The 26537-nt window shown below is 34.4% G+C and overlaps 2 protein-coding genes across 3 annotated transcripts; both read right to left on the bottom strand.

Moving 5' to 3' along the window:
* Nucleotides 1-1561: 1561 nt before the first annotated feature.
* Nucleotides 1562-6073, bottom strand: LOC122279802 (calcium-dependent protein kinase 8-like). Its single transcript, XM_043090636.1, has 8 exons — nt 5227-6073; nt 4435-4558; nt 4184-4327; nt 3873-4025; nt 2928-3043; nt 2651-2818; nt 2177-2410; nt 1562-2066 (listed from the first exon to the last, which is right to left on the bottom strand). The coding sequence occupies exons 1-8, from the start codon at nt 5710-5712 to the stop codon at nt 1929-1931; spliced, it is 1563 nt and encodes a 520-aa protein (XP_042946570.1). The 5' UTR covers nt 5713-6073; the 3' UTR covers nt 1562-1928.
* A 3402-nt stretch (nt 6074-9475) lies between these two features.
* Nucleotides 9476-18595, bottom strand: LOC122279355 (putative elongation factor TypA-like SVR3, chloroplastic). Of its 2 annotated transcripts, none has more exons than XM_043089965.1 (14): nt 18226-18595; nt 17525-17634; nt 16238-16441; nt 15516-15692; nt 14996-15148; nt 14081-14170; nt 13721-13855; nt 13419-13535; nt 12945-13096; nt 12785-12869; nt 12114-12208; nt 10909-11074; nt 10256-10451; nt 9476-9705 (listed from the first exon to the last, which is right to left on the bottom strand). In XM_043089965.1, the coding sequence occupies exons 1-14, from the start codon at nt 18455-18457 to the stop codon at nt 9686-9688; spliced, it is 1932 nt and encodes a 643-aa protein (XP_042945899.1). In that variant the 5' UTR covers nt 18458-18595; the 3' UTR covers nt 9476-9685. The 2 variants fall into 2 exon arrangements, with proteins under 2 accessions (XP_042945899.1, XP_042945898.1); XM_043089964.1 differs by having other exon boundaries at nt 9476-10094; nt 18226-18594.
* Between the last annotated feature and the right edge of the window lie 7942 nt (nt 18596-26537).

Here is a 26537-nt window from a genome sequence, read left to right as displayed (position 1 = left end):
ATGATCATCATATAGTATCTAACACTTTATACATTTGTTCATGACAAATATAAGGATTTTACCGACATTGATTAATGTAAGTACGTGTCATGATCCCAAGCCATGACCTAATTGGCTGCATCTTCATGCACGATCGTTCTAAGACATAAATTAAGAGAATTAAAAATAAATAAAAACTGCTTAATTTACGGACTAAAGTGATCGCTAGCTTTATGCATGTGTTCATAGATTACATCAATGTATATATGGAACGTATATAAACATGAGAATATATATTAATTCAGAAAAGGGAAGATGCATTATTACTTGATCAATCAGTCGAGAATGTAACAATCATGTAAATGAGCGAACTATCTTATTGCAGTACCGTTTTATTTGATCGTTAGGTTTTGTTTTATATATATATATATATATATATATATATATATATATATATATATATATATTTTTAATAAATTTAAATATTTTTAAAAAATAAAAAAATACACTAATATACTTGAAATTATTTTTTTAATTATTAAGTAATTACTTGATATAATAGCTTTTTTTCAATTAATAAAATAGTAAATATCCGAATAAGTGCCACGTAGCTAATTGGTGTGGGTCCAATCAAATCTGTCTCCGAATCCAGCTGTTGTGGATCTGAGGTCATATATAATGCTGTCTTATCCATGATTTTACGTACATGACTAAAATAATTGCTATCTGATGGCTGCTTCAAACAATATACGTACAATTAATTAATGAATGACAAATTAACGATTGAGTGCTGACAGGGATCCAGCACTGAGTTCTGATAAAATGGCAGGCTCCATGATAATTGATGGGAAAGGTGTCAATGATTGAGCAGTAACGTAAATAAATGTGTAAAGATATATATATATTTTTTTTTTTCTAAGCAAGATATTTATTTTGTTTTGAATGTTAAAAATATTTTAAATCATCTTGTGAATATTAATTAATAGATTATTTATAAATAATAATTAAATAACGCGAGAATAGTTATGTTCACAAATAAACTCTTATAAGCTGAGATACAATTTTTTAAGTTTTTTTTTTGTTATATTCCTCTCTTTTGATCCTGCCCTGTCAGGCTGTCTGGATTGGATTTAGGGACCTTTTTTAGATATGGGTAGCAAACGTGTTTTGGGCCTTTAAGAGTAAAAATATTTGGGCTTTGGACGGACCTGTGGGAAACTATATTCAGTCTAAGCCCAAATGTGACCCAATGATCATATCATATGCCTATTGTTAACTGGTGACTATTAGAATAGTGTTCAGAAAATTGGGAAAAGAATCCTGGGATTTAGCTGCAAATTCGGCATCCGCTGAGAAAAGTAAAACCGCTTGGTTGGGACATATCTTCGACTTGGCTGCGATTTCCTACTTCTTTGTTGCATTTTTTATTCTCTTATGACTAATTGGTTGTGTTTTACGATTTTTTTGGGGGGTGTACAGGAAAGTATGATATGGGTTCATGGGGGACACACTCCAACGTTTTCCAGAATTTTGAGGATGTTTTAACACAAGGAATATAAGTACTCCGGTTGATGCGAAGTGGTGGCAAACAAATGAAACAGCTCCAATGTTGCTTTCAGTTTATATCTCAATTAACATTTAACATATATACAGCCACAAATTACAACTCCATCCTTCACCCACTCTTATCCCCACCTCCATAAAGTATAAACCCCCCCAAAAAAACAAAGCGAGAAATATATTCTGATCCATCAAGAGATCGACAACCTAAGTCCATGTCCAACTGAACACTGAACTCCTTGACAGCCCCCGGGAAAAATAGAAAATGTATACAAAAGAAAAAAAAAATGCAAAGATAAAGAGAGAAAAATATATTTCTTTTTTTTTTTTACATGCATCTTCTCAAAAGAGTAATTTTGTCATTTGTTGGGTCATCTGCTCTCACTGTCTCACTGTAATGACCCATCCTTCATCAATTTCATACTAAGATTGTTGAACCGCTCTCGTGAATACTGCCTTGATGCTTTCCTCCAATCTGTGCCTGACTTCATCATTGCCGCAAACTCCTGGTAACTTATACGTCCATCCTGCAAGTTTATCAAGCCGGATTTAGGGTTGAATTTAAAGCATGCAACACTATGGTGCACATTATCATACACAAGATAAAAATAAGCAAATGTTAAGAAATTCGACCAACCTTGTCTGTGTCCACATCACGCATAATGCCATTAATGACTTCTTCACTGTTTGGCTCAACTTCATCGGATAATGAATCTCGTAGCTCCTCAATTTCTATATACCCGCTTTGGTTTCGATCAAACAATTCAAAGGCTTTGTGAAGGTGCTCATCATCGTTGCCCATCTTTCTTAAGTGAACAGAGATAGCTACGAATTCTCCGTAGTCTAGATATCCATCCTTATCTACATCACCCTGCAAGAATAGCCCCTGATTACTCCCAAGATCCTGAGTTGTGCAAATCACTAGAATGACTCACTGGCTCCATGATTGTCACCATTTAAATGCATGTATACATAAAAACAGGTTTTTGGCCAAAAAATGAGTCCAGTGAAATGGAAGCACCAGTTTTTATCCCCTCAACTTTAAAAAAGAAATCAAGTTTCATGTTAAGCCTAAAAAGGGCAAAAAGATTTCAGTGCAGATGTTACTTACAGCTTCCATTAGAATTTGAACATCTGTATCAGGTATCTGATGACCAAGTTTGTGCAATCCCACTCTAAGCTCATCTACGTTAATCTTGCCTTTATTGCTAGTATCCATCATCTTGAATCCTTCCTTTATGTCAGCAACTTCATCTACTGACAAACGCTCAGCGATTATCTGTTAATTTGAAGTTTAAAAAAAAAAAAAAATTTGAATTAATCATTCAGCTTAACAAATAACCAAGATCAATAGGGATACAGAGTTTTCTCAAGCAGAAATCTTTTACCCTAAGAGCTCTTTTCTTGAGCTTATTCATTAGAGAAAATTGCTTGAGCCTTGCCCTCACAGTTTCACCCAGAGAAACATTAGGAGCTTTGTTTGCATTCTGTAACCAAGGATGATCTGCATTTGATGAACAAGCGAAAAACAACAGTTTGTTATGCTTCAAATCCACAGCCTTTTTATTAGGGGTGTCAAATCGTGTTAACGGGTCGTGTTTGTGTCGTGTCAAATCGTGTTAACGGGTCATATAGGTCAACCCTAACCCGACCCGTTAAGCTTATCGTGTCAAAATCTCAAACCCTAACACGACCCATTAACATAACGGGTCGTGTCGTGTCAACCCGTTTTGACCCATTAATAAATATTACGAAATATGTTTTTTTTTATAAGTAAACAAATAAATTAAGAAAATATTACGAAATAGGTTAATACGACACAATACAACTCATTTTAAACTTTTTATATAAATAGGTTGAATAGGCCTGAAATTAACCTTTTTAACCTGATTAAATTTAGCATAATTTTATATAAATGTTAAAATTACAATATTTATAAAAATTATAAAACTAATTATAAGTCCAAAACTACAATCCAAATAATAAAAATATCGAAATTGAAATTCTAACAATTTTATTTTTAGATATAAGGGTATAATTGTAACTTTAACTTTCTTAACGTGTCATAACGGGTTATAACGGGTCAAAACAGGTTAACCCGTTATCAACCCGTTAAGCAATCGTGTCTTAACGGGTCAACCCGTTTTGACCCGAACCCATTAAGGCTAAACCCTAACTCGCTATTATCGTGTCGTGTTCGTGTTGGGTTAACGGGTCGTGTGACATATTGCCACCCCTACTTTTTATATTTTGGGAATGCATAATCAATTTTCTCTGTGACAAGAATTCCATACATCATCAACGTTAGCTATTTATTAGAACTAAAATTTTACCTAGAACTTCCTGAGCAGTGAGCCGCCTCTTTGGGTCAGGATTAAGCATCTTCTTCACAAGGTCTTTTGCATTATCAGAAACTTTAGGCCAAGGATCCTTTCTAAAATCCACAACAGACTTAATAATCGCTTGTGCTACTCCTTGTTCAGTTTCTGCATACAAAGAGAACTAAGTTTATGTATATATACACACTTCTCACAACTACACTCCATTAAGCATGATTCAATGCAAAACTGTGTCCAGCGGCTGCTTGGGCTAAAAATCTACAAAATTGAACGAGTTCATTTTTTTGAAGTCATAACAAACTAACCTGCCCAAAAAGGAGGGAAACCACAAAGCAGGATGTAAAGGATTACTCCAGCACTCCAAACATCTATTTCTGGACCATAATTCCGTTTTAGCACCTCTGGAGCCATGTAGTAAGGACTTCCAACTATCTCAGTAAATCTCTCGCCTGCAGAAATAACCAAGTCAGCTTATGCATATGATAGGACACAGCCAATTGATCAAACTCAAAGAACAAATAATCAAATGTGGCTGCTGAGAAAAAAATATATATACCCGGCTTAAAGAATACTGAGAGCCCAAAATCAATTGCCTTCAAAGGTGCTGTCTCCTTCATGTTAGCAAACAAAAAGTTCTCAGGTTTGAGATCCCTATGCATCACACCATGCTTGTGGCACATCTGCAACACAATGAAGTACGTTAAACACTTTTTTTTTGCCAAGAAAAAGGGAGTGAAATTTAAACGCAAATGAAAATGATCACTGAAAATTTCCAGACTGTAGCAGATATCACTAGGAATAAAAGAGAAGCCCCTTGGTGGCACTAGCATAGTCGTGAAATCCAGTGGCTCTTACACAGGTAGTTTATATGAAATGTAACAAAGAAATCCCTAGAAAGGACAATAAACAGTCTGAGCCGATGGGTAGGGATAATCTGCTATGTGAAAGAATAATTTCAACAAGGGACAAAATAAGTGGCCCCGTTGAACAATTTAGCTTCATGGATTTGAAGAGGAAATATATTGAGCATGAAGTGAGCAAAAGAATAACCATAGAAGTACGGTCAGTAAAATTTTGTAGTAGAAAATGTTTCATGTTTTTCAAAAGCCACATAAAATTGTTTGCTCTCATCGGAAAACTAGGAGATACGGGTAGCTATAACACAAGGGATGAATGAATCAAGATGCTATTTATATGGAATTGGTGATATCAACTCAACAGATAGCTTTCCGACGGGAGTGGTGAATTTGGCGTATCAGTCCACAATAAATGTTTTCTCCTATTTATATTTACTACGTCTTACCGAATTCTCTACAAAAATTCAACGTTTCAAATAAAAATTACAAACCTGAACAACTTCCACAACAGTCTTGGTAACCGCAGCCGCCGCGCGCTCCGTGTAATGGCCTCTCGCGACGATCCGATCGAAGAGCTCGCCGCCCTCACAAAGCTCCATCACAATATGCACCGCCCTGTCGTCCTCATAGGTGTCCTTCAAGCTGACGATGTTGGGGTGCGCGGGCAAGTGCTTCATGATCTCAACCTCTCTCCTCACGTCGGCGATGTCCACCGCCGTCCTCAGCTTATTCTTAGATATCGATTTGCAAGCGAAGGTCTCGCCGGTGGCCCTGTCGGTGCATAGTTTGGTGATTCCGAACTCTCCGCGGCCCAGCTCGCGGCCCAGCTCGTACTGGAGTTCGATCTCGCTGCCGGTTGGTTCCTTCAATACCGAGAGCTTGAGGCTCACGCCGTGATCGGTCGCGAACGGGTTTGGCTTGTTGTTCTTTTCCTTGATATCGTCAGTGACTGGTGGGGTTATGCAACAATTACCCATGGATTAAGAGCTAGATTTCAGTGGGTTTCCTTCTTTTCCAATGTTTAGTTGAATCGGGTCTGGGAATATAACGCAAATAAAATCAAAATTATGATCTTTCGAAGAAAAGTTTTGGGTTTCCAAGAAATAACTGAGAAAAGGGCGAGGGCTTCCAAGGAGAGAAAGATATCGATGTTTTCTGCAACATGTAAAAGGAGTGAAATGCCTACAAGTAGATGAGGAATTTGAGAGGAGAATTTAAGGGAATGGGAGGGGAAATGGATGAGAAGAAGAATATTGGCATGTGAGAGAGACAGCTGAAGAGGACGAAGGAAGGTCAAACCTCTTTTTCCCCAGAGGCTTTCTCCCCCCTACCCGTCCCCCCCACCCTCCCTCTCTCCCGAGAGAAACGAGGACTCTCCTGTTGTTTGGAATCGTTTCCCGAAATCCAAAACAATATTCAAGTATTTTCCTTTTTCAGAAAAAAAAGGTTGTATTCTACGTCTACATCTCAGCTGGTTTCTACCAAAACATCCTGAATTTTTATTTTTTATTTTACAAAATTTCAGATTAATGCCATATGGAATTTCTAGAAGACAAGCGATGTAGTCTTTAGATACAAAAATATTATATAAAAATAAATATACAGATTAACATAATTTTATATACTATATTAGATTTATTTTATAATAAAAATAAATTTATAATATTAACTTATAAAAATAAAGTGTATCTCTTTCTAACATCACAAAAACACCTTTTATTTATGGATTTAGATTATAATCACAGTTATTTAAAGCCGAACACTAGAGATACTATACTATAAGTTTATAATTTCAGAATAAAGTCCCTATCTAATGATTTAGATTACAAATTTTAAATAATATTACGTATAATTATAGATTACGTAAATATCATGTAATCACTTTAAAAAATAATATAATTTATTATTAATAAATTAAATTTTTATATAATATTCATATAATAAATATCATTTCTCTAAATATAAATTTATCTTTCTCTATAAACTGGGCTGCATTATGAGGACATTTTTGTCCAAAAAAGATGAAAATGGCTGGTGCCTGTAAGAATTTTCTGAGCTCATACAAATAAAATTTATTGTAGGGAAAATATCGTATATGCATTAATTACGTGTGAAGTTTGGAGTGAATGGGATCCTCAGGATTAGGAAAAGGGCATTCTCGTGAACTTATGGAGAGAAAAAGAGCCGCCTACGTGTGTATTTTGAATTTAACGAGGCGGGCGAGTCAAAACTCTGGAAATTTTGACTTCCAAAACGGGGAATAAACGTTTGAAATCTTAACTGCTTGCTTACGGTGTGAGTCACTTGCACCAACACCCACTTTTAAAAACATCCCTTCCGTCCGTGTCAATCATCAGTCATATATGGTTAGCTACTCTGCAAATACATTTTATAACTAGTAATTCGTAAAATATGTTTCTTTCTATTTTTCTTAAGTCCTTATCAAGATTTGGATTATTTATTTGTTTTCGAGACTATAGCTGCTTTAAGATATACAAATTTTACATATTTTGTTTTTAAAAAAATGATATTCATTATTAAAAAAAATAATTGAATAAAAATATACAAGATTTACATATTATAAGACTGTAAATATCATTTTTTATTTTCAATATTTATGTTTATAGGGATATTAAAAACATTTTACTTTCTATCCCCGGACTATATTTTTCTATAAAGATCTAACAAAAAATGTATCAAGTCATCTTTATTTCATCAACAATCTATCTTCTAATAAATAGTAGATAATCTCTTAGGAAAATATAGTTGCAAGCACAATTGTGCACTAATCTGTGCATCAATGTGATGTGATTGGTCAAAAAGTAGATTTTATTGAAAATAGTGTTAGTTTAAATTTTAAATATGAATAAATCAGTATTGGTATACAAATTAGTACGTGACTGTACTTGTATGTAGCAAAACCCAATCTCTTATTCTCTCTCTCTCATGATTCGATAATGCTCATCCTCGGCATCATTGCGTACTTGTTGTACCCTATCAAGGGTCATGATCTTTAGCACTAGCATAATGCAAGTCAATTGGCGCGATCGATGAACATCATGATCATCATCCACCACGAACCTTCATATACTAAGGTCCAAGGGCAATGTCTTGTTTTCAATGGTTGCACCTAATTAGCTATAATTGGTCAAGGAATTGCAAAAGCCGACATAAGAAAGAATAATATGAAATAAAATTGTTGATAATATGAGAGAGACTTGCTAAGATGTTGTACCAATGTGACGCGAGAAAGACAATAGGGATATTTTTAATTGATTGGTCAAATTAGATAATCTAATTATAGAGCAATATGAATACAGTATCTACTGATATTTGTATAGAATTTTTGTACAGATGAATTTCGTGTAAATATTTAATATTGTGTGTATATATCTACCTTTAACATTTAAACCATCAAATTTGATCCAACAGTTTTAAAAAAATAATAATAATAAGTTTTTTCTGTCTACCCCGTTTGATTACATAGATGACATATTATAAATAGTAATGAATAAAATATTATTATAATATAATTTTTTAATATTAATTTTATATTGAGATTTAAAAAAGTTAAATTGTTTATTATATTTTGTATAGAAATTTGAAAAAATTATAACAATGAATTGATATAAGATGAAATGAGATTTTTAATTTTATGTAACCAATCTGAAATTTATTCATGTTGTCTACATGAGTGCCTGAGTCAAGAATGATACCTGGCGTAATCTTAGGTGATTCATGTTGTTTGAAAGTCAACGTTATATGTGATTAACCTAACTTCAATTTCTTTGCCTATACATACAAAATACATAATCGTTGTTCCAGAAGATCAAAGTGAAAGAGACACAGAAAAGTAGATGAAGAGAAGTCTACAAATGTCAAGTTGGAACGATTCCTTCCTAAGATTCAATTTGGCTCTCGGTCTAGAAGATGGTCCCACATGCCCATCTAGAAGAATGCATTGTTTGTGCAGCGGTGACCACGTTTTCTTCTTCTACCAGTCCCTTAGGACTTTGTGAATTCCAGAGTTCCAAACTTCCAAACGAGGTACATAATCTTTTACGGTTGAAAACTTCAGAATATGTTCAGCGTCCGTCGATGTCATTGTCTCAGCAACTTAATTTAAATTATCTCACTCACCTCATCTAATTATTATTATTTTTTAAAAATTTTTACATAAAATATAATAAATAATTTAATTTTTTCAAATCTTAAAATAATAATAATATTAAAAAATTATATTCTAACAATATTTTATTAATTTTCAACTTTCATATCTACTCATCTTAACTCACTGTCCAAATCTTCACAGGTTTCTACTCAGGCTTCGAGAGGCTTCGAGCTGCTTCTAGGACTCAACAAACTAGACTTGATCATCATCGACCACGAATGACCTTCGTGGGTTTCCGTCATCCAATAAATAAAAATGTCAAATGCCCCAAGTTTCAGGTAAGTGTGAACAAATCTGCATGACTTCAAACTTCTTGTTGCAACATCCGAGGGGAAGAGTCGATCTTTCATCCTCATTTACAGACACGTTGGTGGTTTGAAATAGGAGTCTAATGACACGACAGATATACTTCAATTTTGGAATTTATTTTTTTTTAAGTTTCTAATCACAATTGCTGATGCGCCGTAAGTAGCTTTATGCACCATCTAAATAGCAAACACTTAGAACGAACCTCATATAACAAGTGTCATGGCAGAATTTACGACAAACAATATTTCTCAGGACAAAAATGCAGAATAATCTATGTAATATATCGCATGTTGAAGTATAATAAGAGATGAACAACACCCAAAATCAACAGAAGAAATGGCTAGTGACGTACATTTTTCTTTGCATGTATGCGGCTAACCCATTACACAAAAAAGTGACCTGCGACCTATTTATCCAGAGTCTTCATTACATATCCCCGTTCATGACATTTATGAGCCATTTTGTATAATTCACCATGGAGCATCCTCATCTGTTGTACAATTATTAATTTAACGCACCGTTATATACAGTCATCATGCTAGAAAGCAAAACTTTATGTGCCCCTTTCTCCCAGCAATTCGAATTAGTTAAACTACTGTAAGATGGGAGAGGGAGAGGTATACGGTCGGATTGTGTGGATGGAAATAGCTAATTGCAAAATGTATAAGGTTTCAATGAAAATGGTATAGGTTTTTCAAAGGCGCTTTGACAGCATATCCAGATGGTAGACATCTACATCAAATGTCTATCTCGACTTCTTTGCAATTTTGGGATTTTTGCACATTCGGATGCTTGATGGAGTGACCTCCACCAGTTCATCTTCTTGAATGTACTCAATGCAGTCATCCAGACTATAACTCAAAGGGGTATCAAGAACCACTGAATGAGGAGAAAATATAGACTATTAAGTTCAATAGACAAGGACTTGCAGCTGCAGATATATGGGTCTATATTTTTCATAAAGGAAACGACGATACCGTCATGAATTAGTGCAATGGAAGAGAAAAACTATAGATTAATGAACTAGAGATGCTTCTGACCTGTTTGCTCCTTGTTGGAGCGTACATTTGTTGCAGCCTTTTTCTTGCAGACATTAAGAGACAAGTCCCCAGGCCGCTGATGAATACCAACTATTTGACCTTTATAAACCTCCACCCCAGGAGCAACAAACATCTGCCCCCTCTCTTGTGAACTAAAAAGGGCATAAGAAGTAGTTGTTCCCTCCTCAAAGGCAACCTGAAAATCAGTTTCTTGTGAATCAAGCTTCCTAAGATTTGTGGGAATACCGTTGCCTCATTACAAATATAGCCAGGTATACAAATTACAAGGCTTGGTTATTGTAGTAATGGACTTCATCTTTACAAATATTTCAACATATCAGCTTGGGATATTTCTCCTCAATGAAGTAGTGAAACACATCAGATATATTTTTTTATCGATAAACAAAATTTTATTGAGCATAAATAAACAAAGGCCCGAGTATACGTGGCATATACAAGAGTTTCACCTATGCATGCAAGTTTAGCGAGTGAAACACATAAGATATTGCAAGGAAAATGTATCATGTAGCAATAAAGTAATAACCGATGAAACTGTAACTATCATAACAGAATGGTAGCTGGAAGCCTTCCCCATTGTGACCGTTTTCATGGATGCAATAATATAGAAAACATTATCAGAAATTAGAAATTACCAGTGAACCCTGATCCCTGGTGGTAATATCACCGGCCCAAGGTCCATAGCTATCAAATATGGTGTTGAGAATTGCCGTGCCCCGAGAAGCTGTTAAAATTGCATTTCGCAACCCAAGAAGACCGCGGGTTGGAATTTTATATTTCAGTAGTGTTGTTCCTTCCGACCTAGGATGCAAATTTCCAGATTATTAGATCAACTTCACAAGCACAAAGGTGCAAGTTCAGGGAAGAAAAGCCTTCTTTATTCACAACTTTCGTGATAAGAGAAAAAGGCAGCAAACTGGTGCACCACTGTGCAGATATTTTCCATAAAAGGGGAAAATCTCTACACTACCAAGATATATATATATATATTTGCACTTCAAAGATATGCTGGAATTCATGAACCATTAAAATTTAAAATCTAACATATGTAGCAACCAACATTCAAATGCGATTAATCATATCCACAGATGTAGTACGCATGCATGCACTGTTTAATACAATCTTAATAGGCAGAAAAATAATCTAGTCCACAAATGAAGTGAGAATGTACGCATTGTTTAATATAATCTTGATAGGCAGACACAATCTGATCCTAATTTTATCTCCATTTTTCATCCACAGCACGTTAGGAAAATTATTGAAGCTGTTCCCAACAATAGATGTTGAGCAACAAAAAGCATATCAATAGCATGCTCGCCATGGCAAGAACATGTGTTGATACCACTATAGTACAGCAGTAAATGGACGTGTGCAATTGAGCATAGACATGGGCACAAAGTATGCGCCCCCTACATACAATATGCAATTATATAGCTATAATCCATCTTGGCTCTATAAAGTGTAAGCTTTTTGCCCCATACCAGATAAAAAGCTTAAAGGCAACCATGAAAGCAAATAGTTATCATCTTTTTTGTTCCTTTACAGCCATTTTAAGCCAGAGATGAAAATTTCCAATTAAAGATGGAAAGTTACCAAAAGGGGAATAAAGCAAAGGAAAATGCTAAACAAACCGATACATTCTACCAATAAAACCGACCGATGCTCTTTTTTTAATGGTTAATGAAGTGACTAATAGTGAATATGTATATATATATATTTAAAAAGTGTTTAAAGATGTTTAAAAAAATGTTTGGAAAAAAAAAAATTACAAATGCAGTGACCGGTCTATTCCATCAGTTCCAGTAGGATTATCCTAAAGCAAAAGGTGAATTTTACCCACCCCATCCCTTCCATATCGAACATCAGTCCTCGCCTTTTGCCAAGAAGTTCAACCACAGGTCCCACGTGTTCTTTTGGTACCTCCACTGTGGCAATCTGCAAGCAATCCACATCAGCAACAAAAGTTTCATACATGGTCTTTTATCAAGTAGATAGCCAAAGGGAAACATTGCCTTATTTAAAAAACTAATTATTGATTTATCCATAACCAGCAGTACTACATGTCTTTATCGCTTGCTGTTTTCTTATCCTGTGTGCAAGATGTACAAGCAGTACATACTTGTGTCAACAAAAATGGAATGTGACACACAACGATGACATAAAATGACACAGGTCTAGAATATCCATACCATTTTATTAACATAAATATTTGAAAAGAGAAATGATATTTGTAGTCATGGAATGTGCTAGCGCCGTGCAATCCTTTTGAAAAAAGTGAGTAAATATGGGATCCACATGAAAAAAAATTAATGAATTTTTTCATAGTGAATCCCACTCTTTTTCAAAATAATTGCGCGGCGCTTGTGCACTCTACAACTATATGTAACATTACTCATTTGAAAATAATCAGTAATTATTAAATTCAATGTCCACTTTCCTTTTTATCCCTCTTTCCACTCATACCTCCTCCCCTCAACCTAGAAACAAGGAAAATATTTATTAGAAATTCACCTCATATGGTTCAAGCAACTTGTCATCTACTTTTTTGTTGATGACTTTGGGGGGTCCCACCATGAATTCGTATCCTTCTCTTCGCCTGACATGAAAGATTACTTACAATTATGAAGAAGAATGCATGAGCAACAAAATAATTTATACAAATTATACTTACATGTTTTCTATCAGTATGGTGATATGTAATGTACCACGACCACTAACAATGAATGTATCTGCTGTTTCTCCATCATCAACTCTCATAGCCAAATTACGCTCAAGCTCACGGTAGAGCCGATCTCTCAAGTTTCTACTTGTAACATACTTCCCCTGAAATGTGGAAAAAATGAACTTTTGAGTCATAAGGCTAATAGAAGCTTTAACATTAACAAAAAACAGATGGAATGCAAGATCTTTGCAAAGAGATCATGATGCCAACCAAAGATCGAACTAGTATTTACTTGGCCATATCCACGCACAGTTATCGCACACAAGTGCTACTTAAGACATACATAGGCCTCTTGGCTTGCCTACAAGTATGCCTTCACACAAGGCTCGTAAAATGCTGATGACTTCTCTATTACTTACAAAAAGTGCTGATTTGTCAAGAAAGAAAGCCAAGAACACTGTTTTGTCATTTGTGGAGACATACCTCACGCCCAACAAAAGAAGAAGTATTTATGGAGAAAGCCATTTTGACAGTTGGTTCTTCCACCTTAATGGCAGGTAAAGGCTTCCCAGATGATTTATCAGCAATTGTCTCACCGATCTGAATTTAGAATTTAAATCAGTTATAACATATTCCACCAAGACAACCAAAAAGTCCAAAGATGAAAACTCTCCCTTACTTTTTCGCTCAAAATTTACCTTAGAAGTTAGAAGTCTATATGTTGTTTGTGAAAGAAAGTAACATCAATTTTAGAACGTCAATTTCATGCAAAACAATATCCTTACCTGTATATCATCAACCCCACAGACTGCACATATGTCGCCAGCTTCCACACCATCTGCAGGAACCCTACTGAATTGCTCATACACAAAAAGCTCACTAACTTTTGCATATCTACATGAATCATCTGAGGTGCATACCTAAAAGAAATTTAAACCATTAGGCAAGAAGTGTCCGGATAATTTTCCTGTAGAAGTATCCAATTAGCTTATTGTAAAAGCAATTGGCTTCATTAACGCAGATTTATCTGCGTGCAAAAGGAGAAATACAAAGCTAGAAGAACTCAATGACTCATAGATATAGCCCACATGTTTGAAACATTCATAATGAGCATGTACCACCTTCCTGATTCAAGCCAACCTTACCCTCACATCCAATCCTTTACGCAGAGCTCCAGCATGTAAGCGTCCAATGGCTATTCGGCCTTTATGTTCATCATACTCAATATTTGTAACCTGAAATAGTTTTTTGAAGTGTATTTTATACAATTATGTTGAAAATAAGAACATATAAAAAAAATTAAAGAAATTCAATCTAAGATTAAACAAATACAAAGCTGGTGTCTATAAGTCAAATTTCTTTGTAAATCGTATCAGAGATAAAGTAATAATGTTAGAATCTAATACTTTCAAGCTGACTTCAAGAGTTATCAACATTATCTAATTATTTTTTTAAGTGTAAAGTGTGGCCAGAGATTTTTATTTTTTATTTTTTGTTGCATGAATACAATTTTTTATGGATACAGAGTAGATGAGGAAAGCTTGGTAGCAAGTTTTGCAATCAACCTGCAAGAACTATGTTAGTAGAGAGAAACAGGTAGCCAAATTAGCCATCAGATAGTCCTTTTTTTTTTTTTTTTTTTTTTAGTGCAGTTTCACCAAAGCATACAAAGGCAGGTCAACACCCTGTACATGTCTGCATTCTTCCTAATGAAATAACTTCGTTCCACATGCCACTACTCCCATGGCTTATGTGAGATAGACAAACTACTGATAAAATGGAACAGCAGAGGTAAAAATTGCTTAGCATCATTTCTGATACTGGTTACAAATATTAAAGACTATGATCTCTTTGATTCTTCTTTTCCCAGGCAGAGATATAAAGGATTAATATGCTGGATGAAGCATGCATAAACCACTGTAGCCTTGTAATGATGTTCAGCCTGAATCCCACAAGTTGCCATCATGCAATTTTGCAGCATTTGAAGGTGCCATGTCACATCCAGAAAGACAACATATGAAAAAGCTAGCTTGGAAAGTAATAAAAAAATGGCCACTAACAAGCATTTGCAGTGCACCATCTTTTTCAATGTGTGGACCAGGTATGCATCTGATTATGGACTCGAAAAGTGGGCCAAGATCTTCTGCCAAAATTTCAGGTGATAATCCAGCCTTTCCCTTAATACCACTAGCATATATTGCTTGGAAATCACACTGCACACAGAAGGAAAGTCACAAATAAAACTTGATGCTTGTCAAGAATCAAATAGCTTTAACAGAAAAGGTGTAATTATAAAGAGAAAATGTTTAGCACCGCAATTTTTTGGGCTTCCCTAACTGACATCCATATATCCAGTCACAGAAAGACAGACCTCATCCTTGTTAACCATCATAACTAACCAATAGTTCCTACCATAAAGATGGACCATCGTAGTTCACAAACCATTTTGATGCCTCAAGTTATCCATTAAGCAGTGTATGATGCCAATTAGGGCTTCATATTTAAATGACAAAAACGTTTGAACTCAATTTTTTTATGTGGGTTACACATTTGATTCTTCGCAATATAGAAAATAATTACCTGTTCATCTGTTGCATTCAGTTCAATAAAGAGTTCAAAAGTCGAATTAACGACAAACTCAGGGCGAGCAGAAGGTCTGTCAATCTTATTGACCACAACAACAACAGCAAGCCCAAATTCTAGTGCCTTCTTTAGAACAAATCTCGTTTGAGGCATTGGACCCTCAACAGAATCTACCTACAGAAAGGGAGAGTTCTATCAATAAAGTAAAACATCGCATGAAAGTGGGAGATACCCAAGTAGGACCGTCTAAATATGTAGCATAACTAGGCAAGCCAATCGAAATAAGTTAAAAGCACATAAAGAATTTTCCCAAGAGATAATTTATAAGAAGAAAGATTGATATTATGGTGTGATAATTAGTGTTGGTATATGTTTTTTCCTTCCCCAACTCCTAATTAGATGTTATTTCTCAATCCATTTGTTGATAGGAAATGGCCAAAGGTGTGGACTAGAGAAAGAATAAATGCAACTTCCAAAACAAGAACAGCAAAATAGATCCATCATGGAAAGCAAAAACGCCAATATCCAAATGCATGTTCAAGATAGAAAAATGTAGTTCCATGATCCTCAATCCAGAAAGTCTGCCCATTACTGGGGATTTAAAAAAACAAACAGCCAATTACATATACCATCCCATGAGAAATGAATCAATATCAATAATCAGAATCATTGGCATAAAAATCCTAACAGATTGCATATATTCCAAAAAATAGAAGTACCACTAGAAGAACCCCTTCCACCATATTGAGGATTCGTTCCACTTCCCCTCCAAAGTCAGAGTGCCCAGGAGTATCAATTATGTTAATCTTTACATCTTTATACGCAATAGATGTATTTTTGCTAAGGATTGTAATTCCTCTTTCACGCTCTAGATCATTTGAGTCCATTATCCTTTCCTGTACAAATTGGTTGTCACGAAAAACCTGCACAGAAGAATCAGAAATGCATATTAGAAAGACTCGTTATTTTCTCATTAGCGTTGGGAACTTGGAAAAGGGGTGAGTTGAAAGGTTTGATGGTCCACTTCACAATTATATGTTATGAATGGCAAGTGACGGCCATGGTTTTCACATAACACTATCCTGTTAAGGCGTTTGATAAATTCAAATGGTTCCACAGTGTCTTACACTATGGTAATCCCAAAACCATTCAAGGTGCTGAACCATGTGTCTTTCTGCATACTCCATGATTTCTCATTTATAAACCAGCAAAGTCAGCATCTCAAAAGCTAGCAGTTGGTGCCAAGAATGGTATCGGAAACTGAACTTAACAGAAACCCACAAACAATTTTTTCATGACCTTAGCAAAGTCAGCACCCTCCTCGGACTAGATATAATTTTTTAACTCACCCTTATGCTCCCAGAAAGGTTGTACAACTCAATACCAGCATAAGAATCAGTTGGTTAAATAATGTACATTTTGGTTCATGGTACTTGAGCACCAAAGCTTAAAAAGCGTACATTATTACAGAAAGAGACATTAATAGACAACAAAAATAAATATAACTATAAATGGTCGGTTTCATTCATATGTCAACCTGATTGGTATCAATTGCAAAAAAGTTAAGACCATTTTTTTATTTTTTATTTTTTTACATTTCAACTTCAATCCAAACATCTTTGAATCTCAAAAAAGAAAAAGAATCTATTTCAAATTTTCTTCCAATCCTTTGCCTATATTTCAGTGAAAAGTAAAAAACACAGAAAATAAAACAAAATTTTACAAAAACAAAAACTAACCTAAAAAAATATATTCTCCCAACTTTTCAAAAAAACAAAACAACTTTTACTAACTTCAATACAAAACATATATAAAAATTATTCAAATTTTCAAATCCACCTTCACAAAATCCCATAAACACAACTCGAAAACGTTTTCAAAGTTCTCAATCATTCTCAAAATTGCTCTTAACAAAATGTACCCTTAATTTGCGAATGCAACTTGAGCATTACTCAGTTTACACGGAGGAAATAATCATCAGGGGGCGAATTCTTTGTAGAAATTACCTTTGCTTGCCTCAACATAGAATCAACCAAAGTTGTCTTTCCGTGATCTACATGAGCTACAATCGCTATATTCCTAATGTCACTTCTCCTCTTCAACTGGCTCTTCTTCTCTAAGGAAACAACAAAAGAATAAAGTATGTTTATCTTCTAAAACAAACCAAGCTACTAGATATATATATGGAACACGTAAATTTGAGTACACACATACATGCATACGTGATGCAAACACACATATATAATAAATGAAATCGTACACTCTAAGCAAATGCGCACACGCACGGACGCATATCCGAAAGGGTAAGGTTTTCGTAAGTCTGCTAAATGGTACATTAATCAATTACCTGTCGACCAAAAATGCTTTCAGCAAAAAATGACCGTAAATTTTTACAGCAACAAAAACAGAAAAATGCTTTTTGAATAGGGAACCAGAAACAGGCCTTCTGTGGACTATTTGTTTCTTAATCCCGATCCCTAATAGACGCGAGCTTACCAAGCTAACATGGTAAAAGGCTCTCAGCGAATTATGCTCTTGACAATGACAATTCAAAAGTTCACAACAAATCATGATTCTAATTTCTAAAACAAAAGAAATTGCCATTACAGACCAAAAATATACTCCTATAATACATGTACATATAAAGATACAGAAACAAAAGGAAGCCAGTCAAAACTAAAGCAAAGCGAGAGGACAAGTGGATTACCAGTCGTGTTGTTTTCCGTAACTTGAGAAACCGAGCATCTGATCGGTCGGTGAGAGGTATTAGGGGAACTTCGAAAATTGAGGGCCCGTTTGGATGTAAAAGATGAAGAAAAGCGAAGGCCGAAGAGTTGATTCGATAGTGGAGAAGCGAAGAAGCTTCTTCTAGTAGTAGGACTAGGAAGGTTAGGGCTAATCGTGGAGAAGGCCGAGCTGTTGAAGAAGCTAATTGCCATTTCTCTCTCACTCGCTCACTCTTTCACAGGGTCAGGTCCTCAGCTGCCGAAAGAAAGAGTGGGAGAGAGGAGTGGATTTGGGAAATGAACGGCTGCTATTGGAATTTGGCACTCAGAAATATAACCGCCCTACTTCCAATTGAGTATGGCTCTGTTTGATCCACGCTGTTTTATTTTTGTTGCTTTTATATTTTAAATTGTTATATTTTATTTTATTTTTCGCTTTTTATGTTCTTTCATTGTTTTTATGTTTTTAAAATTTTCCATTTTTATATCGATAATTCTATCTAAATTTAAAACCCTTCGGCATGTTTGGATAATAAAATTATATAATAATTATGTAAATAATAGTGAAATGGTTTAAGTTAAAATATTTTATTAAATTTTAGGAAATAAGACAAATTTGAATAAAAATATTATAACATTTAAATTAATATTATATTTGTTTTAAAATTGGAAAAAATTATATTATATTTTTTATTTTATTAAAAAGCTTAAGAAAATTAAAATAATTAACTAATGATTAGATGAAATAATTGAATATTTAAAATTAAAAAAATATTTTATATTTAAGTGATGTTTAAAAATAAAATTATAAAAAATTTTAAAATATTTATCTGGTCACGTCTAACTTTCCAAAAAAATAATGGACCATTAAAAAAACCAAAGGATAAAAACAACATTTTTGCAAAAGTTAAGGATTACTTTTTAACAAGGCACAAACCTATAAGGGCTCATATTAATTTTCCCCTTTTTAAATCTATGTTAAAAGAAATTATATTATCTATTTTGGCCATCCATTTTTTAAAAATACCCATGAAAATAAATAGTTTTGCCAGTATTTTCCAATGATATTTTAAGAGTAGGGAACAAAAATAAGATATTTTAAAGACTTTTCCGAGTGCAAGCGAACCAGATGTGACTCTTTTTTGGTGAATATTTTGGTGTTAGGGGAGTCTAGCTCTGTGAAATATGAATATGAATGCTGGAGGACTGAGAATCACTTGTTAATATAAAAATGCTCAAATGAAAGAGAATATGAAAATGTTAATTACTTAATACTCCACTCCCTCTCGCCTCACCTGGAAGTGAGATCTCAACAAGTGGCAATACACAGACAAAACCCAACAAGTATATAACAAAACGAATATTCAAACACGTCCGGTTAGAATTGAGAGAAATGAAAACATCCGAATAAACTCACACCACATGCCTAGTAGTGTGGAGCATGACTGTTTGTGTGTGACCCAATTTGATGATTTGATACGATAAAAATTTATTTTATATATTAAGCATTTGTACAGTCGCACTGTATCTTTATTTTTTATTTAAATAAATTAATTTATAAATCTCTTAATAGGGCTGTTCAACCGGGCCGGATAAGGCCCGACCCGGAATCTGGTTCCGGTTTTCGGCCCGGGTCAAATCCGGGCCGGTATCCGGATTCGAAAAACCGGTTTAAATCGGTTCGGGTACCGGATTTTAATTCCGGATCCGGGTTTAAAACCCAGTACCCGGGTGATATAAACTAAAGATGCAAAACTGAAAACCCTACTTCTGTTCTGCTTAGCGCCGCCCCCCCCACCCGAATTCAGATCTCTCTCTCTCTCTCTCTCTCTCTCTCTCTCTCTCTCTCTCTCTCTCTCTCTCTCTCTCTCTCTCTCTCTCTCTCTCTCTCTCTCTCTCTCCCTTTGCTATAGTCGAGGAAACTGCCACTCAGCCACCATGGGGTGAGTATTTTACCTTCCTCTAACTTTTTCTCGACAATCTTCACTATTTTTTTTTTCTTATATTATTCGTGCATCTTTCTAGTTATGGTTCTTTATTGTTGGGTTGAAGGTACTCAGTAAATTGAAATAAAGCGTATAGCGCGTTATTCCGATTTGGGTCTGTGTAGTTTTGGTTCTCTGTTACAGCTTGATCTGTTGCATCCTTCTTTAGATCTTTGAGGGCTCTTTTATTACTTTGTTGATTTGGGTCTATTTTGATGTGAATGTTTGAATGTAAGAATCTTTGTTTTAGTTCAAAGTAGCTAGATGCATTGAACTTTTGTTCGAGTGGGTTTTTTTCCCTGATGACCATCATCTTTTGTTCGAGTTGATTGTTTTGTTTTAGAAGTCCTGCGCCTATAAGATGGAAAATCACAACTAAGTAAATTCATGGAGTTACAGCCCACAGAACATACTAAGCTGCTAAAGGTTTTGGTAGGAGACATCATGATCGTTACATAGAGTTATTCATCTCATCATTGAGGAAAATAATTTCACATTATAAACTAAAATCATACATCTGATCATGGGTTTTAGATTGATTCTTCTTTTTCCTGGGAATTGGTAGAGCTGGAAGATTGCAGGCCAATGGGCTTGAAGTAAAGAACTGAAAGTAGAAAAAAAAATACTCAGAATAAAGCATAAATTTTCTTTTATGATGTAATTTTATAAAAGCAGGAGGAAGATAATAGAAAGTAGTCATTAGGAACACTTGTATTCCTCTTTAGCTATTTCTTTGTTTATTTTGCTTCTAGAATAAGCCTAAACAGCATATGCTTCAAGTTTAAGATGGCCTTCCATTATTTCTCCCTTGTGCTTCTATTAAACTTTAATCAATTACATGGAGCAAAGTACCCTTCATATCCCAAAATCTTCCCTAATACTAGTAAGTCTAGCACCAGAACCTTTCAATTTTAAACTCGTAATACAAAGTTTTGGTTATACCAAAGAAAAGTGCTGAAATGTCGTTATACCACTAGCAATGAGTACAGAGAAAGAGCTTGCCATCTATTATGTTTATACTCACTTCACTATGGAGAGCAGAAGCAGCACTGCCACGAGAGGTTGGTCTAGAGCAAGAAGTGTAGTCAAAAGGCCAAATGAAGAGGTAGGTAAGGGGCTGAAGGCTTCTTCAAAACTAGGCCTATAATGCCGCGGTGGATGGAAGCTTGCTGGTAGCTTCAGGAGGAAGATCCACAAAGTTTGAAGATCCTTTGAAGCTGCTCAACCTGTGTACAACAGAGGTAGAACTTAAAAACAGTCAGTGTAGAATCAATGCACGCATATCCTTAAATAAAAGTAGTAATTATGCAATGCATGCATGGAACAGAATCTATCCAATTTTTCTTCTGGATTTGTATTATTAAAGGCGATTCTACCTCTGTTCTCCCAGGCATAAATGGTCTTCCAACAAACATCTCTGCCAATAGGCATCCTGCCAATAGGTATTGTGAAATGAGGGGCAAGGACCTTTTGGATGCAGGTGTAATTACACCAGCAGATCTCTATGAATGGATGAAGGCAGAGAATACCTTGTTATTCATAGATATGTAATTTTCATATATTGTAGTTGTGTTTTGTAATGTAATATATAAATATCAAATAATGTAATTAGTTAAAAAGGTAATTAGTTTTATTTTATTTTATTTTTGAAAGGAAACACTTCATATATTATTAACCAGAAATATTTTTTGTTTTATATATAAAAAAGGATGCTTTTCAACATTTTTTTTGAAAAAGTTGTATAGAATATAAGCTTTTAGATTAAAAAAAAAAATTATGCTTTTCAACACTATTATTTTCTTGAAAAAAAAAAATTAACGAATAAGATTTCGTTAAAAAAAAAAAAAAAAAAAAAAAGACCCGGGTATAGTCCGGAACCCGGATTCCGGGTTGTAAAAACCCGGATGAATCCGGGTTTCGGCCCGTGTCATAATCCGCATTAATCTGCTCTGGAATCCGGACCGGATTTGGAACCCGGGTTCCAGACCGGGTATACCCGGATTCCCGGTCCGGAACCCGGATGAACAGTCCTATCTCTGAATATAAGCAAGTTGTCAAATCATATAAATTTCATGTATCGTGAGTAGTTGATTATGTTCTTACTAGAGTTGGAATTGTAAACAAGGTTATATGTATATAAAAAAAAAAAAAAAAGTATAATTGCAAGTATAATTATGTACTAATCTGTACACTAATGTAATGTGATTGGTTAAAAAATAAATTTTATTAAAAATAATGTTAATTTAAATATTAAATATGAATAAATTAATATTAATACATAAATTAGTACGCGACTCTATTGTACTTAACAAAACTCTAAAAAAAAAAGGCACTTGTACGGATAGGGCTTGGAAGGGCAGAAATGTGGCTTGCAAGCTGAAAGTAACAAAAGAGAATGATTTTGTTTCCGTTGTTTAAAGCCTGCAAAAACGATTGATTTCTGGCCACTTTTATTGCTGCATGGACTTTATGGAACAATGGTTGGGTCAGGCTCAGCCTCACCAATTCACCATGGTGTTAATGAAAAATTATATTTTTAGTTATAATTATGTAAACGGTGTGCAGCTATTTTAAAAAAAATAAATTAATATAAGATTTATATAAAAAAATTAATTTTTTAATCGTAGATCTCATTTTTTTTAAAATAATTGTGTGAAGTTTATAATTCTACAACTGTATATAACATTGTCGGATGTTAATATGACTTCCGTGATTGGCTTGAGTGGACGGACAGGGACTCATGCAAATGACAAATGTAGTCTCCCTCTCTCTCGGGTTATAAGTAGTGTATGTTGAAGTTTTAGGATATAAATTATAATAAGTTTTGTTATATACAAACACAATCGTATATTAATCTGTATATTAATATTAATTTATTCATAATTAAAATTTAAATTAATATTATTTTTAATAAAATTTACTTTTTAATCAATCATATTATATTGATGTATAGATTAATACACAATTATACTTATAATTATATGTTTCCAATTATAATATTCTGGCCTCACCTTTGAACATTTGGTCACCAATATTGAGCTTCATTTCGGCGCCCCGTTACTTTACTTTCAAGTAAAGATTTGGTGAAAGTAAATATGCATTTTACCGTTTGTAAGTGACTATTTGTTTCCAGTTTTATCTTTGGCTGTTTGTCAAGACTCAAGGCATAAAATTAAAGATTTATTATTTAAATAAATAAAATCTATTGGATCAAGTAAGACACCTTTGATGGCTAGCCAGCTAGCTTTCGGCGATTTTTTCTTTTTCTTTTTTTACAGAAGCTTTATGGATATATATTTCTATGCCATTAACATATATATTCAAATCAAGCTAGCTAGGACAGGTCTCATTGATGATGCCCACTTCCTGAAATTATATGTTTAATGCAGAGCTAGTGCAAGTACAATCTGGCCGAAGATTTGGAATGCCAATATTATTTATATATTGCTACCGACTTAATTGATCCCGACACTCGCAAAGTATTCATCCGGTACATACGTGATATAAGAAAATGACTATACGGTGTCTCCAATTATTTTTTATTAAAATAGATATATTTTAACAGTAAATAATCATTCTCTTCGTATATAATTTATCACAAATAATCATTTTTAGTGATAGTCACCAATTTTTATATATATATATATATAGCCATGGATGTAGGTTGTACATATTGGTCGAAGCAATATTAATTACAGCTCAATCTTTCAGAAAACATATGTACAAATTTGTAGCAAAGGAAATAAAGGATCAATCATTCGGTCTTGTTGATCATATGGCTCAATCTTTTAGAAAACATATGCTTTATCACTCACTCTTACATCTTAACCTAAAAACTATGAGGAGGCTGTTGTGCATGGTCATTGGCGTAATGCCTCCACTCAAGAACTTAAAGCCATTGAAAACAATGGCACTTGGCCAATCACCCCTCTTCCTGATAGAAAGAAATCAATTAGCTACAAGTACGTATTCAAAGTAAAATTGAAATTAGATAGTTATGTAGACAAACACAAGGCACGACTAGTAGCAAATGAGCATACTCAATGTGAGGGGTTTGATTATCAAAAAATTTTTAGCCCCGTAGCTAAAATGACCACTGTCAAATTGTTCCTTGCACTTGCTGCTATTCACAATTGGCATTTAGAACAATTAGATATTCATAATGCTTTTCTCCATGATGATCTTAATGAGAATATTTACATGAACTTGCCACCTAGTTTTTAGCTTAAGGGGGAGTCTCAATTTGAAGGAAAGAAACTAGTATGCAAGCTTCACAAGTCCTTATATGGTCTAAAGCAAGCCTCAAGGCAATGGAATGAAAAACTCACTCAATCTCTTGTTCCACTAGTTTTTACCAATCAAAATCAGATTATTCATTATTTACTAGGAATGACAAAGATGGTTTTGTTTCCCTCTTAGTGTATGCTGGTGACATTATCTTGGGGAGCAATAGTTGAGCTGCTATTAATCCTGTCAAAACTCCCTTACAACATCAATCCAAGATTTGAGACTTAGGGGTGCTTAAATATTTCTTGGGATTGGAGGTTGCTTGATCAAAAGATGGTATTTATGTTTTGTTAGAGGAAATATGTTTTAGAAATTGTTGAAAGTGCTGGATTACTTAGTGACAGAGTTGTGACCACTCCAATAGAAGTAAATCACATATTGACACATTCCTTTGGAGAAATTCTCTTTGATATCACTGGTTATCGAAGGATAGTAGGCAAGCTCATTTACTTAAGCACCACAAGACCTGACATTACATATTGTGTTGGCATCCTCAATCAATTCATGGACAAACCCACTCACACTCATCTTCTCGTAGCCTATATAATACTTAAATATGTTAAGAGTTCAATAGGCCAAGGAAGCTTATTTTCTTCAAATCATCTTTATATCTCAAGGCATTTAGTGACTCAGATTGGACATCATGTCTTGAAACTAAGAGATCCACAACTGGCTTTTGTGTGTTTGTTGGAGATTCTTTGATCAGTTAGAAATTAAAGAAACAAGCTGTGGTCTCAAGGTCATCGCCTGAAGCAGAATATAGGCCTTAGCACATACAAGTTGTGAGATCATTTGGTTAAAAGCACTTATAGAAGATTTTAAAATCAAGCATTTACAGCCTACTCTATTGTATTGTGACAGTCAATCCGCAATACACCTTACTAAGAACCCAATATTCTATGAGAGAACAAAGCATGTGGAGTTGGAATGCCGCTTTGTTAGAGAAAAAGTATTGACAGGTATCATCAAGCCAGTGCATATGATTTCGAGATTCCAACTAGCAGAGATGCTAATTAAGGCTTTGACAACATCTTTATTCCTCTCATTATTATCCAAGATGGGTATCCTAAACATATATACCTATCTTGAAGGGGAGTCTCGAGAATTGCATACAATGATAAAAGGAAAACAAATAGATTCCTCTCCCTTGCTGCAGAGTACCAGAGCACCAAGCACTCCCCGTAGCAGCAGCTCCTTAGCACCAAAGCACCAGAGCATCAAGTAATGAGAGAACTGGCATCTCAGAGCAAGTAGCAGAAATTCATGTCTGTAGCCTCGTACATGTACATATGACAGAGTCTGTCATCGTAAAGATAGTGACCTTTTGTATTTTTATATCCTTTCCAAGCTATAGAAAGCTATACTGAAGCTGTATATATATTGGCATATTGTACGAAGAGACATGAGACAATTAATGAGAACACAAGTTTCCTTCAATTTTCTTCTCTTTACTTAATTCTTAACATTTTTTACCCAAGCTTTATGGATATATATTTCTATGCCAATAACATATATATATAAATCAAGCTAGCTAGGCTAGGTCTTATTGATGATGCCTACTTCCTGAAATTATCTGTTGAATTCAGAGCTAGTGAAAGAACTATCTGGCCGAAGATGTGGAATGCCAATATTATTTATATATTGCTTTCGACTTAATTGATCCAGTCACTCGTAAAGTACTGATCCAGTACATACGTGTTATAAAAAAAACTTATTCAATTATGACTAATTATTTTCGATAAAAATAATTATTTTTTATCCAAAATAATCTATTTTGACAACAAATAATCATTATCATCAAATAAAATCCATCACAAATAATCATTTTTCTTATATATAATAACAATCACCAATATATATATATATATATATAGCCATGGATGAAGTTTGTACATATTGGTCGAAGCAATATTAATTATGGCTCAATCTTTTAGAAAACATATGTACAAATTTGAAATTTGTAGCAAAGGAAATTAAGGATCGATCATTCAATCCTATTGATCATTCTGTTTGACAGTTAA

The sequence above is a fragment of the Carya illinoinensis genome, chromosome 10 (assembly GCF_018687715.1).
Source record: "Carya illinoinensis cultivar Pawnee chromosome 10, C.illinoinensisPawnee_v1, whole genome shotgun sequence".
Taxonomy (NCBI): Eukaryota; Viridiplantae; Streptophyta; class Magnoliopsida; order Fagales; family Juglandaceae; genus Carya; species Carya illinoinensis.
The sequence above is the reverse complement of the archived record's forward strand: the minus strand, read 5'-3'. Positions and strand labels throughout refer to the sequence as shown.